Source organism: Podarcis erhardii (assembly GCF_964252035.2).
Source record: "Podarcis erhardii genome assembly, chromosome: 2".
NCBI classification, from domain to species: domain Eukaryota; kingdom Metazoa; phylum Chordata; class Lepidosauria; order Squamata; family Lacertidae; genus Podarcis; species Podarcis erhardii.
The window spans coordinates 124677838-124693159 of record NC_138498.1 but is presented as its reverse complement, the minus strand read 5'-3'; the positions used below and the strand labels follow the sequence as shown (position 1 = coordinate 124693159).

The following is a 15322-nucleotide window of genomic DNA, read 5'->3' as shown; positions in this document are numbered from 1 at the left end:
TGGTTATATTTTCCCAGTCCTTGAATCGCAGTATTTTTAAAAAGAGTTTGTAAGCATTTATGTAAACACTGCCAACAGTACCTTTTTGCCTGTGTTAAGAAAAGCTGAAATTTCTACAAAAATATTCCTCCGCTGTGCAACAAAGGCAGGGGCTGCTCTCCCACTCGTAGTTCTATGGGCGCCCGTGTTCCAAAACAAACCTGAAGTGTTCCCCCTAAATCAGATGTTTCCTGGGCAATTGGACAAAAGGAGCCCCTGGGAGTGGGGAGGAGGAGCGTTGGAAAGGAGAGGAGGGGTGACAGTGGACATTCTGCCCGCGTCTATAAATTGCAATAAGGGGAATTGGAATAGTGAGCAAGGGAAGTGGGTGGCAAGGGAGGACAAAAATAAGATGCTGCATGTGGGAAGGTGGTGGTGAGAGGGAGGAGGGGGAAGAAAAGGACAAATGGACTTCTCCACCCATCCCTCAAAAAGCACCTCTTCTGGGACCCATTAGCAGGGACCTGGATGCACGCAGTCCAGTTGCCAACTAAGGAACCCACAACTGCAGGGTCTGCATTGCACCATCTCCTTTGGAGAATCACACACGTTTCTTTTTCTCCTTAAAAGGTGTAACAAGGACAACAAGAACAATTTATTTCAACCCAGCCTTTTATGAATACATAATGAAACATTAAAGCTTAAAAAGCATCCCTATGCAGGGCTGCCTTCAGATGTCTTCTAAAGGTTTAATAATAAAAATAACTTAATCATTTATTTTATCGTGGTATGTCGGCTGAGACCCTACCTGCCTGCAAACTGCCTTGCCAGAGTGATGCATGCTCTGGTTATCCTTGGATTACTGCAATGGGCTCTACGAGGGGCTACCTTTGAAGGGGACACGGAAACTGCAACTAATCCAGAATGCGGCAACTAGACTGGTGTTACCGGAAAAATCCGAGGGCTCCCTTGGACAAAAAGTAAAGACACCAACCAGAGTAAATTGAAGCAAATCAGCAGCCTGTAGGCTTGGTCTTTATTGACTGTTGCAACAGGGTGCTCCCCTCACTTGCAGGTGAGAGGAAAGACCCAGAAGAATAGTGTGCAAGGTCTTATAAAAACTTTTGAAATTCCCCTCCTCTAGGTCAAGCCCACCCCCAGAAACATCATACACACATCACAGAAAGGAGGGGTTGAGGGAGAAGTTGTGGTGGTAACATCATGCATACTTTACAGAAAAGAGGGGTTGAGGGAGGAGTTGGTGGTAACCTGAGTGTCTTGTCACCTGGCTGGTTCCCCCTTTCCCCCTCCCCATGAGTCACTTCCAGGAGACAAAGGGGAGTTTGCAGTTTCCTGCCCCCAGAGGGAAGATCTGATCATTGTCCTTTGTTTCAGTCCATGCTGAATCCACTCCCATATGGAAGTTCTTTGTGATCTTGATTGTCTTCTGTCTGGGATCATCAGGGTTGGCATAACAACTGGGCAGGGCTCCTGTGGATGTGCTGAGATGGTGAAGGGATTATGGCTGCCCTGTATCAAACCTTCCCCATTTTGTAGTCCTTCCTTCATGGAGTAAAATAAAAGTAGAACAGTGCAAATCCGATGCATGGTTGATTTTCTATGAATTTATAACAGAAGCGTAGCGTATGTAGTGTGTGAGTGTGAGTGTGTGTGAAGTTTGTACAAACTGGATGATTTGGGGGGGGGGTCCTGCTACACTGGTGACTGGGAGCGGCCTCAGGGACCATATAACACCAGTCCTAAAAGAAGTTCATTGGCAAACCAGTTAGGGAAGTTTTTGCTTCTTTTTTTGCAGCTGTCCAGAGTGGCTGGGGAAACCCATTGAGGTGGGCAGCATACCAACAATAAAATCATCCTTATCATTATAACAATCTGGCTGGCCAATCTGTGCTCAGCTGCCCTGCACCCCTTGGGCACCTTTGCGGGAATGGAATTGAGATGGCCACCAAGGCCATCCCTATGAGAATGGCTTTCAACCAAGGCCCCCCAACAAGCGCCCCTCGGGACGCGTCCCCCGTTTCCCCCGGCAGGAATCCCTCGGGGCGCTGCTGGCTGCGCGCGGGTGGCGAGGCGCGCCTCTCTTGGCTGGAGAGAAGGAGAGTGCATGGAAGGGGTTACGGAAGCGAGAGAGCCGAGAGGCCTAGAGAGGCCTGGAAAGAGACCCCTCCCTCACCCACTGCCGTCTCCTCCCCCCCCCCCCCCGTTCGTCTTGGGAGGCTCCTCCGGATGGAGAGGTCGGTGCTGCGCTCGAGGGAGATTCTGCGCGCCGGGCGAGGGGTGAGCCGGGCCAAGGGGGTCTCTGGGCGCAGGAGGGACTGGGGACGAAGGGAGGAGGGCAGAGGATACTGGGGGGGCTGAGGGAGGAAGGGAGCATCCCTGGGGGAGGAAAGCCCCGTCCCGCATTGGCAGCGGGGGCAGAGGGAGAAAGAGACGCTGCCCATCGGAAGGGAGGTCTCCCACTTGGGCGCTGGCGGGGGAATCTCCGGAGACGCTGCCTTGGCTTTTCCCTCCTGCCCAGAAACCTGCCTTGGGGAGAGGGGTCCCTGAAAATGGGAGGGGGGCCAATTCCCCACCCTCCCCTCCTCCCCCCACCCCCAGGCCAGCCAGCTGCTGCTGGGGGCTCCAGAAGCGGGACTCTGCTGCTGCTGCTGGTGCTGCTGGATTACACCAAGCCAGGTATTTGGTCCAGCTGGAGAGGAGAGGAAAGCGCAGGAAGCTCTTGAGAGGAAGGAGGGAGGGCTGTCCAGAGGGGGTCTTTGCATCTGCAATCCTCTTCCACGAAGGGCCAGAAAAAACCCGTCTGCCTCTCCCAGGGTTTCATTTCTATTTTTAAAAAAAGAAATATTTATTAAGGTTTTACAAAAAACATAGGTTTACAGAATAGAAAATAATTAAAACAAAGATTAGAAAAGAAAAAAAGGAAAAAAATACAAAATACAATAAACAAATAGCTAAAAAGAAAAAAAATTAACAAAAAATAAATAAATCCATTTTCCAGTATCTTTAGACTCATTTACTTGTTTCCTTGACCTCCTCACACCTCCCCTTTTTGTATTCCCATTTACAAAGACGTTTCAGCAAATCCTTACCCTCTTCCATTTATCTTTACTCTATATCTTAGCCTATTATAACTATATATTTTCATCCATTATCAATCCGTATTTACATATTCTTATTAATCTTGTTACCAATACCACTTAATTTCAATCCAACATCGTTTTAACATTCATTAATTTTACAGTATTTTTGCAAGTAGTCTTTAAATTTCTTCCAATCGTCTTCCACCAACTCTTCTCCCTGGTCTCGGATTCTGCCAGTCATTTCCGCCAATTCCATATAATCTATCACCTTCATCTGCCACTCTTCCAGTGTGGGTAAATCTTGTGTCTTCCAATACTTTGCAATCAGTATTCTTGCTGCTGTTGCTGCATATATAAAAAAAGTTCTATCCTTCTTTGGCACCAGTTGGCCGACTATGCCCAAGAGGAAGGCCTCTGGTTTCTTCAGGAAGGTATATTTAAATACCTTTTTCATTTCATTATAGATCATCTCCCAGAAAGCCTTAATCTTTGGGCACGTCCACCAAAGGTGAAAGAAAGTACCTTCAGTTTCTTTACATTTCCAACATTTGTTATCGGGCAAATGATAGATTTTTGCAAGCTTGACTGGTGTCATGTACCACCTGTATATCATTTTCATAATATTCTCTCTTAAGGCATTACAAAACCCGTCTGCCTCTCCCAGGGTTTCATTTCTAAGCCTTAGTTCCACTGCATGTTTAATTGAGGTGATAATGTGGTCCACTACTCAAAAAAAACATGGCTGGAGGTGCTATGGAAATTCTTTCAGGATTTGTATATATTAGATATATGGACAGCCTTTCTATACCTTTCTATATGTCAAAGGGAGTTACAAGCTGAGACACAATCCACCAGCACCCAAAGACAGTGAATGTGTGCACCTTCACAGTCTGGGGTGCTTAAAAGGACAAAGGGTACATTATTAGGATAGACAATGCTTGTGACTGGAGGCTTTACACACATTCATGTGCATATGCAGGCCAAGGATTGCCAGTATTACAGGCAAGGTGTGTGAGAGTGCAGAATTCCACAAACACTGTGTGTGAGAGAAAGGGAGTGGGTGGGATTATTGTTTATAGCAATGCTGTAATTTTGTCCGTAACATTTTGTGAGCTGATGCTGCGGTTTATTAGCCTCCAATGGGCCACCAGGAACTTTATTGTTTTTGCTTCAAAAGATGAATGTTTCTGAAGACGTTGACAGTCACATATGACATAAACAGCACTTCTCTTTTACTTGTTCCACACAGGAGAGATTCTGACTCACAAGTCTAAGCCCATCTTGCTAGAAAAAGAAAAATACAGAAACGTGAAGGGGAAATTGAGAGGTAAGCTCTTACAGTATGCAGTGACACATTTCACTACATAAAAATATATCAAAAGCCGTGCTGGATCGAGAGGATAACCCACTTTTGGCTTGTCTTCTGCAATTTCACCCATTTACCCATGTTTCTGTGGAGAGACATTTCCTCCAGTTGCTAGGCAGGTTGTAGGCAGAGATATCTTTTTTTTACCTTTACGCAGTGATAACTACATCCCACTCCTCCTCTCTATTCCACCAGATTTCAAGTATTAACCACTATCTTTATTCTCATGTCTTTGGGATTTAAGGGATCGGGAAGATTGCTACTGAAATTCAGGGGTTCCTGTAGTCCAGGCACGTCCAACTCCCAACAGACTGCGATCTACTCCCAGTATAAAAAACTGGCAGTGCTCTACCCATTGTCACTGGGGGAATGAGGAGTGGGGTGGGTGCATGGGTGGAAGGAGGTGGCTAACTGGATGCAGGAGGGGGGAGTTTCAGTTGGGGGGGATTAAAGGGAGGCAAAACCTCTCTCTCTGAAGAGCCAGTCATCTCTCCACACTCCCAAGCCAGCCCCCCTCCCCCTTAAGCAGCTCTCCCCCCCCAAGCCAGCCCTTTCTCTCTCCTCCCCATCAAAGGGAGCTGCACAACTGACGCCTATCCCAGTAATCCCATGATCGACCAGGATCACTCACATGATCTATTGGTCGATCACGCTCGACCGGATGAACATGTCTGTTGTAGTCCATTATTATGATTAATTGAATTTGTTAGTCACTTTATCTTACCCAAAGAGACTTGCAACCAAACATTTAAGGGATTAGGACAAAAAAGTCATTAGGAATTCTGAACCTGAGAAATAAAGGGCATGTTCATGGAGGGAGAGCAGCTCCCTTTCCTGTGAGGAACCTCTTTATTTAAATTGCCAGTTTTAGAGAAGCACCATATCTTAGATCATGCTGCATTATTAACAATAATTTATTATTAAAAGTTGATGCAATGCTATTCTCTGACATTATTTCATTTCCTTAAAAATTGGCACATAGAAGAAGGAAGAGTGTATGAGATGTTAAAATAAGAGAAGGTACCAAAGGCACTTGATGTGTGTTATATTCTCTAGTTTCTTCTTTGGAGAGCAGGTGTGGTTAAGAGTGGTAGATTCGTAATCTGGTGAACTGGGTGCGATTCCCCGCTCCTCCACCTGCAGCTACTGGGTGACCTGGAGCTAGTCACACTCCTCTGAAGTCTCTCAGCCCCACTCACCTAACAGACTGTTTGTTGTGGGGGAGGAAGGGAAAGGAGAATGTTAGCCGCTTTGAGACTCCTTCGGGTAGTGATAAAGCAGGATATCAAATCCAAACTCTTCTTCTCTTCTACAGGATTTCCTTTCCCCCTATGCCAATGCAAGCAATAGAGAAGACAGAGCAATCTGTACTTTCATTAGGAATCACGACAAAATCATTTAAATTTGTGGAACATACAATGTGATTGAGTCAGTGAACACACTTAGTTCATATCAAGGAACTGAAATAGTGGAGACACCATTTAAAGGTATGGATTGTGGAAAGGACGTCAGTAGGAGTGGAACTCCTACACAACATCAAGGAACTCACACAGAGGAGAAATCATTTAAATGCATTGAGTGTGGAAAGAGCTTCAGTGATAGCGGAAAGCTAAGAATCCATCAAAGGACTCACACAGGGGAGAAACCATTTAAATGTATGGAGTGTGGAAAGAGCTTCCTTTTGAGTAATCACCTTAATGCACATCATCGCACTCACACTGGGGAGAAACCATTTAAATGTATGGAGTGTGGAAAGAGCTTCAGTCAAAGCGGACACCTTAAAAACCATCAGCGAACTCACACAGGGCAGAAACCATTTAAATGCATAGAGTGTGGAAAGAGCTTCCTTTTGAGTAATCGCCTTAATGCACATCATCACACTCACACTGGGGAGAAACCATTTAAATGTATGGAGTGTGGAAAGAGCTTCAGTCAAAGCGGACACCTTAAAAACCATCAGCGAACTCACACAGGGCAGAAACCATTTAAATGCATGGAGTGTGGAAAGAGCTTCACAGAAAGTGGAACGCTTAGAAGACACCAGAGAACTCACACAGGGGAGAAACCATTTAAAGGTATGGAGTGTGGAAAATGCTTTGGTCGTACAGATTCGCTGAAAATGCATCAATGTACTCATACAGGAGAGAAATCATATAAATGTTTTGAGTGTAGAATATGCTTCAAAAAAAGTGGATGCCTCTGTATACATAAGCAAACTCACACTGGTGAGAAACCATTTAAATGTATGGAGTGCGGAAAGAGCTTCCTTTTGAGTAAGCACCTTAATGCACATCATCGCACTCACACTGGTGAGAAACCATTTAAATGTATGGAGTGTGGAAAGAGCTTCCTTTTGAGTAAGCACCTTAATGCACATCATCGCACTCACACTGGTGAGAAACCATACAGATGTATGGAGTGCGGAAAGAGCTTCAGTCAGAGTCAAAGCCTTAGAATACACCAGCGAACTCACACAGGGGAAAAACCATTTAAATGCATAGAGTGTGGAAAGAGCTTCAGTCAAAGCGGACACCTTAAAACCCATCAGCGAACTCACACAGGGCAGAAACCATTTAAATGCATAGAGTGTGGAAAGAGCTTCAGAGAAAGTGGAATGCTTAGAAGACATAAGCGAATTCACACAGGGGAAAAACCATTTAAATGCACAGAGTGTGGAAAGACCTTCCGTGAAAGGGCAAAACTTTCCATACATCTACGAACTCACACAGGGGAAAAACCATTTAAATGCATGGAGTGTGGAACATGCTTCCGTCATAGAGAATCGCTGAAAATGCATCAATATACTCATACAGGAAATAAACCATATAAATGTTTTGAGTGTGGAAAATGCTTCATTCAGAGTTCAAGTCTTAATGTACATCTACAAACTCATAAAGGGGGGAAACCTTTTAAATGCATGGATTGTGGGAAAAGCTTCACCAGTAGTACAACGCTTAGAAGACATCAGCAAACTCACATGGGAAAAACTATTTAAATGTATGTTTGGTTGCAGAATAAATCCAGGCATATCTGCAGTTCTGCACATCTGCACTTCACCATTTAGACTGCATTTGTCCCAGTTGGGTTTCAGGCCCTGCCATTGGACTGAGACCACCCTGGTGCTGCTCGTTGATTATCTCTGGCGAGCTAGGGATAGAGGTAAAAGCTGTTTCCTGGTTCTGCTGGATCTCTCAGTGGCTTTTAAAAAAATAAATAGAATTAATCACTTTTAATCACGTTTATAAATCAATATAACTACATTTTCCCCACTCCCTCCCTCTCCCCGCTTCCAGAGACTTCCCTCAGCTCCCCTCTCTGATTTGTTTATACATATTATTCTCTGCATGTTATAAAATTGTACATATCATTGTACATTATCTATCATATGTTCTACTAATGAATTTGTGGATGTTTATTCAACACCTGCCAAGGAGTCCAAATCCTTTTGTTGTCTTTTTAAATAGTTTGTAAATAGTTCCCATTCTTCCTTGAAATTACAATTGTCCTTGTCACGCAGTTGATATGTCAGCTTGGAAAAATTCCGCACAGCTCATCAGTTTTTCTTCCCATTGTTCTTTCGTTGGGATTTCCTCATTCTTCCATCTTTGTGCTAACAAGACTTTTGCCGCTGTTGTAGCATACATAAATAAGTTCTTTGTTTTCTCTGGCAGGTCTCCTCCTAAAATCCCTAGCAAAAATGCTTCTGGGTTTTTTACAAATGTCATTTTAAACATTTTTTCAATTCATTATATATCATCTCCCAATTTTTTTTAACTTCTCTACATTCCCACCATATATGATACAAAGTACCTTCTTTTCCTTTACATTTACAACATGCATTTGACCCGGTTTTATACATTTTTGCCATTTTTACTGGTGTAATATACCATCTATACATCATTTTCATATAATTTTCTTACAAAAGAGAACAGTCTCTAAATTTCAAATCTACCTCCCACAACTTTTCCCAGTCCTCAAATTGTATATTGTATCCTATATCTTGTGCCCTTTTAATCATAACTGATTTGACCTCCTCACCTTTCGTTTCCCATTCTAGCAGAATACTATTTGCTTTCTTCAACAGCTTCACTTCGTCTTCTATAACCTCCTTTTGAAATCTTGAGGTTGTATACCTAAACCCTTTTTTGTTATCTTCCTTGTACATCTCATATCATTGTCTATAACGCAACCAACTCTGAACATGGTCTTTGATTTCCTCATAATCTTTTAATTTCCATTTTCCATCTTGATCCCTCAGTAAATCTCTATATGTAGGCCACTTCCCCTTTTTGCCAAGCGGTTTGAGTAACGAAGCTTCAATTGGTGATAGCCACCAAGGCGTTTTTTGTTCTATTAAATCTTTATACCTCTCCCACACTCTCATGAGACCAGTGTGGTGTAGTGGTTAAGAGCGGTGGTTCGTAATCTGCTGAACCGGGTTCGCGTCTCTGCTCCTCCACATGCAGCTGCTGGGTGACCTTGGGCCAGTCACACTTCTCTGAAGTCTCTCAGCCCCACTCACCTCACAGAGTGTTTGTTGTGGGGGAGGAAAGGAAAGGAGAATGTTAGCCGCTTTGAGACTCCTTAAAGGGAGTGAAAGGCGGGATATCAAATCCAATCTCCTCTTCTTCTTCATTAATGATCTCCTGATTATATGATTGTAAAATCCTTTATGTACTTTCCCTTTCCCATACTATAAGTATGCATGCCATCCATATCTGTTATCATGACCTTCCAAATCTAATGCTTCCTCCTTTTCCAGTTTTATCCAGTCCCTAATCCAAATCAAACATGCAGCCTCATAATACAGTTTAAGGTTTGGGAGGGCCTCCTCCTTACTTTATATCTGTAAGTATAGTTAGGTTTAACCCTTTGCCTTCTCCCTCCCTCCCTTCGAGATAAATTTAGAAATATCCTTCTGCCATCTTTTGAGGCAGTCATCCTTGACCATCACTGGGACTGTCTGGAAAAGAAAGAGCATTTTCAGCAACACATTCATTTTTATCGCTGCAATGCTTCCTAGTAGGGAAAGGTTCATTCTACTTCATATTTCTAAATTTCTTTTTATCTCAGACCATACTTTTTCATAATTGTCTTTATACACATTTATATTTCTTGTTTGTTAGCCGTATCCCTAAATATTTTACCATTTTATGGATTTCTATCTCAATACTTTGCGCCAAATCTTTTTTCTCTTCCTCTTTTAAATTTTTAACTAATAATTTAGTTTTATTTCTATTTACTTTGAATCCTGCCACTTCCCTAAATTCTTGAATTTTCTCTATAACTCTAGGGAGAGAATTTTTTTGATCTACTGTGATTACTAAATCATCAGTAAAGACTTTCAGCTTAAATTCATTTTCCCCCAGGTTTTATCTCTTTAATCTCTTTGTCCGCTCTTATGTTTCTTGCAAGTACTTCCAAGACCAGAATGAACAATACAGTGGTACCTGGGGTTAAGTACTTAATTTGTTCCGGAGGTCTGTTCTTAACCTGAAACTGTTCTTAACCTGAAGCACCACTTTAGCTAATGGGGCCTCCTGCTGCCGCTGTGCCGTTATTGCATGATTTCTGAAGCAAAGTTCTTAACCTGAGGTAATATTTCTGGGTTAGCGGAGTCTGTAACCTGAAGTGTATTTAACCCGAGGTACCACTGTAGCGGTGATAATGGGCATCCTTGGAGGAGCCGTAACTCTGCAGATGCCAAAGGAGAGCTGTAATTTGAGGCCTGACATGATGGCAACAAAGGAAAGTAAAAACTTGATGTGGAAAGTCTGGTCTGAATTGGAGAGTGAAAAATGGAGAGATCTCCTTGTGTGGAGATCTGAAGACCTAAGGATTACAAATTTGATTAAGGTGGAGGTTGGAGCTGTGGGGATAATCGGACATGAAAGGAATATGAAACAAGATTTGGAATACCCCATAAGCTTCACCTTTAAGTATGGAGGTTTGGACGGAAGAAATATGGACCGTGTTGGGCCGGAGCTTCTCCGAGATTTGGTGTTTAACATTAAGGACTATCAAAAAAACCGGCAGAGAGGAAGTGAGAGAGAAGAGCCTCGGATGTTAGATCTCCAGGCTGACTGTATATTGAGACTGATAGACATTTGCTGGGGACTGAAACCGGGAAGGGGGTATGGGTGGAATAGAAAATGGGAATTTAAAGGGTATATAATTATAATGTGTTTTCTTTTTTGCATTACTATTTGTATGAAAATTGGGAAATTCGTGGAAGGGAATTATGGTCGATATTAGAAAATGTTTTAAGAATAAGTATTGATGTACAAGTTTGGATGAGAGTTAAGATTAGATAAAGTAAAATTGGTTTTTTTAAGGTGAATTAAATTAGGTGAGGACTTGCTGAGCTAATAATTTGAATTGGAATACAGAGAGGGGAGATGTGAGGAGCTCGGAGAAATAAGTTAAAAGAAAAGTAAGTAATGGAAATTTTATGTGTTTTTAATTGTTTTTAAGTTTTGCATTTTTGTATCTTTGTTATTTTTTGTTTTTGTTATTTTTTGTTTTTGTATTTTGTATTATTTTGGAAATGCTAATTGTCAGAGCTGCCTCTAGGTCCCAGCTCACAGAGGACCAACGCCCGGTTGATGTAATGTACAAAAGTCTTTATTGAAGTTTAGTTTCCATTTCAAACCCCAGAGCGTGCAGCCCTACGTCTTGGCCCTAGACCGGCGAAGTCCCCTCTGAGTCACTGCCCCTTCCGCACCAGTTTAAGATCCTAGCCCGGCTCCACCTCCTGCGCTGTTCCTTCCTCCTCTGGGTCCTTCTGCCCCCTGGGGTTTCCTCCCTCCTGGACTCTTCTGACGCTGACCCCCCTGAGTCTTGCCCTTCCTTCCGGCGGGCTTTAGGACCTGGCTCCCTATCCGGGCTACCTGCTGTGCCGCTCGCCTGTACATTTGAACTTGGCGCGCGCGCCCAGCCGGTGACTTTCCCCTTGACCGTTTCCCCGCTCTCCGATGGAGGCGTGGCCAATCCTGACTCATCTCCTCCCTCTGGTGGTGAGAAGACTGGTCCCGATGCCTGGGACTCCTCCCCCCCACTACCCTCTGGTGGGGACGCTGGTCCTGATTTCCAACTGCTGCTCAGGGACTCCCCGCTGGCCCCTTCCTTCTGGGGTTTCCCCCTTGGCACCCCCATTGCCCTGGCCATTGGCGCTCCTCTCTGTGAATCCTCCGATTCGCTGGAGAGACTCGTGGAATCTCTCTGACCACTGTCACTGCCTACACCCCCCTCGGATTCCTCCTCCTCACTCTCCATTTGCTCCTTCTCCTGTGTCTCTGCTCCTGAACCCCTGACACTAATAAATATTTATTTTTAAAAAAGATAATGGGCATCCTTGCCTAGTTCCTTTTTGTATTTTACATTCATTCGTTATCACCTGGTTTACAATTAATTTCGCATATGGTTCTGAATAAATTGCTTGCATTCCTTTGTATCCAGAATTAATTTCTTCCAAGTAATTTTTTCATGAAATCCCAGGAGACGTTGTCAAAAGCTTTGGCATCTATAAACATCGTTGCTGCTTTTTGTCACTTCATTTTTTAGCTCCAGGTATTCTATCACATTCAGATTATTTCTTATATTCTCTTTCATTTGCCTACCTGGAAGAAACCCTGCTTGATCTTGATGTATATATTCACCTAGAATTTTTTTCATCCTATTTGCTAGAATATTTGCAAATAATTTATAATCATTATTTAATAATGAGATAGGCCTATGATTTTTTTATTTGCATTAAAGCCGAGTCTTGTTTTGGAATCAATTACAGATAGGTAGCCGTGTTGGTCTGCCATAGTCAAAACAAAAAAATTTCCTTCCAGTAGCACCTTAAAGACCAACTAAGTTAGTTCTTGGTATGAGCTTTCGTGTGCATGCACACTTCAGAGTGTATCTGAAGAAGTGTGCATGCACATGAAAGCTCATACCAAGAACTAACTTAGTTGGTCTTTAAGGTGCTACTGGAAGGAATTTTTTTTGTTTTGGAATCAATGTTATATAAGCTTCTTTCCATGTTCCGGGGATTTCTCCGGTCTCTCAGTGGCTTTAAATACCACTGACTACGGTACCCTGTTAGCTATTTGTGATAAAAATATTTGTTGTTTAGTCGTTTAGTGGTGTCCGATTCTTTGTGACCCCATGGACCAGAGCACGCCAGGCACTCCTGTCTTTCACTGCCTCCCGTAGTTTGGTCAAACTCATGTTAGTAGCTTCAAGAACACTGTCCAAGCATCTCGTTCTCTGTCGTCCCCTTCTCCTTGTGCCCTCCATCTTTCCCAACATCAGGGTCTTTTCCAGGGAGTCTTCTCTTCACATTAGGTGGCCAAAGTATTCGAGCCTCAGCTTCATGATCTGTCCTTCCAGTGAGCACTCAGGGCTGATTTCCTTCAGAATGGATCGGTTTGATCTTCTTGCAGTCCATGGGACTCTCAAGAGTCTCCTCCAGCACCATAATTCAAAAGCATCAATTCTCTGGCGATCAGCCTTCTTTATGGTCCAGCTCTCAATTCCATGCATCACTACTGGGAAAACCATAGCTTTAACTATACGGACCTTTGTTGGCAAGGTGATGTCTCTGCTTTTTAAGATGCTGTCTCAGTTTGTCATTGCTTTTCTCCCTAGAAGCAGGCGTCTTTTAATTTCGTGACTGCTGTCACCATCTGCAGCGATCATGGAGCCCAAGAAAGTAAAATCTCTCACTGCCTCCATTTCTTCCCCTTCTGTTTGCCAGGAGGTGATGGGCCCAGCGGCCAGGATCTTAAGTTTTTTTGATGTTGAGCTTCAGACCATATTTTGCACTCTCCTCTTTCACCCTCATTAAAAGGTTCTTTAATTCCTCCTCACTTTCTGCCATCAAGGTTGTGTCATCTGCATATCTGAGGTTGTTGATATTTCTTCCAGCAATCTAAATTCCGGCTTGGGATTCATCCAGCCCAGCCTTTCGCATGATGAATTCTGCATATAAGTTAAATAAGCAGGGAGACAATATACAGCCTTGTCGTACCAGTTTCCCAATTTTGAACCAATCAGTTGTTCCATATCCCGTTCTAACTGTAGCTTCTTGTCCCACATAGAGATTTCTCAGGAGACAGATGAGGTGATCAGGCACTCCCATTTCTTTAAGAACTTGCCATAGTTTGCTGTGGTCGACATAGTCAAAGGCTTTTTGCGTAGTCATATGCCTTACCTAATTCATTGAAAATGAATCTTTTGTTGTCAGGCTTGCAAGAGTTGAGTCACAAGTATTATTTCCAAACTCCTCCACTCATCGTGCACAACCAAACAAGCACCACCTCATTTCCCCAATGCCACCTCTGCTTTGTGAAATGCATTCCCAATAAAATGACATTTTAAATATTAACACATCCTCATGGACAGTCTAGGAGGGTTGGGAGTTAGGGGAATGTTATGCAGTGGTTCCACTCCTTCCTCCTGGGCTGTGTCTAGAAAGTGGTGTTGGGGGTTGAGTGTTTGGACCCCTTGGCACTCACTTAGGGGGTGTCTCAGGGCTCCGTCCTCTCCCCACGCTTTTTAACATTGTCTTCCCTCTGGGAAGCAGGTCACGGGAAAATGGTTATATTTCCCCAGTCCTTGAATCACAGCATTTATAAAAATAGTTTGTAATCGTTTATGTAAACACTGCCAACAGTACCTTTTTGCCTGTGTTAAGAAAAGCTGAAATTTCTACAAAAATATTCCTCAGCTGTGCAACATAGGCCGGGGATGCTCTCCCACTCGTAGCTCTATGGGCCCTCGTGTTCCAAAACAAACCTGAAGTGTTCCCCCTAAATCAGATGTGTCCTGGGCACTTGGGCAAAAGGAGCCCCTGGAAGTGGGGAGGGGGGCACTGGAAAGGAGAGGAGGGGTGACAGTTGACATTCTGCCCGCCTCTATAAATTGCAATAAGGGGAATTGGAAAAGTGGGTGGCAAGGGAGGACAAAAATAAGATGCTGCATGTGGGAAGGTGGTGTGAGAGGGAGGAGGGGGAAGAAAAGAACAAAGGGACCTCTCCATCCCTCCCCAAAAAAGCACCTTTCCTGGGACCCATTAGCAGGGACCTGGATACACGCAGTCCAGTTGCCAAGTAAGGAACCCACAACTGCAGGTTCTGCATTGCACCATCTCCTTTGTGTCGGAGCCAGCCGTCACAAGTGGCACTTGTTTAGCATAAAATAAAGACACGGTGTTATGTAGTGAAGTTTCACCCTGGGCCAGCAGGGGGATACTGTATATAGTTTTCACTCAGGTCTGTCGATAGTTTTCCCTCAGGTCCGCGTCAGTTATTTTAGGCGGGAACTCTGGGCTGTTGTTGTTACAATGTTGACAGCCGGCTGCCTATAAAAGCAGGCCGGCTGAGCTGTTTGCAGTCAGTTCTATTCCAGCTTACGAAATAAAGAGCTACTTGGAGAAATCGCTGTGTCGTCTGCTATGTCAACCCACAACTTAACACACAGAAAGCCTGCAATATTTTCGTAATAAGAGAGAGCAGCCCCTCTGTCTGCCCTTCTCCGATTTATTCTCCTTTGTTCTGTCCAGCCGCATGGCCGTTTGCCAATCTCATGTTACCTCATCCGGTTAAGCTTTTATTGCCCCATCGCCATATAAGGTCATTACATTCCAATACATTGTAAAGCTCAGAGTGCTGGTCACGAGGTCCGGAGGTACCCTGCAGCATTTACAAACCTCTGCCATGGCTTTATGACTCCCACACCTTTGGAGAATCACACACGTTTCTTTTTCTCCTTGAAGGCATAACAACAGCAATTTATTTGTACCCAGCCATTTATGAATACATAATAAAACCTTAAACCTCAAAAAGCTTCTCTATCCAAGGCTGCCTTCAGATGTCTTCTAAATGTT

At 43.7% G+C, this 15322-nt stretch overlaps 1 protein-coding gene and 1 long non-coding RNA gene across 3 annotated transcripts in view; one reads left to right on the top strand and one right to left on the bottom strand.

The window, feature by feature from the left end:
• The window catches only part of LOC309334760, a 92191-nt gene that overhangs the window by 9251 nt on the left and 67618 nt on the right, over positions 1–15322 (bottom strand). The window lies entirely within an intron of this gene.
• Positions 2198–7872, top strand: LOC309334701 (uncharacterized protein). Of its 2 annotated transcripts, none has more exons than XM_081849284.1 (3): positions 2198–2234; positions 4330–4407; positions 5762–7872. In XM_081849284.1, exon 3 carries the CDS (start codon positions 5936–5938, stop codon positions 7439–7441), a length of 1506 nt encoding a protein of 501 aa, XP_081705410.1. In that variant the 5' UTR covers positions 2198–2234; positions 4330–4407; positions 5762–5935; the 3' UTR covers positions 7442–7872. The 2 variants fall into 2 exon arrangements, with proteins under 2 accessions (XP_081705410.1, XP_081705409.1); XM_081849283.1 differs by having other exon boundaries at positions 2198–2277.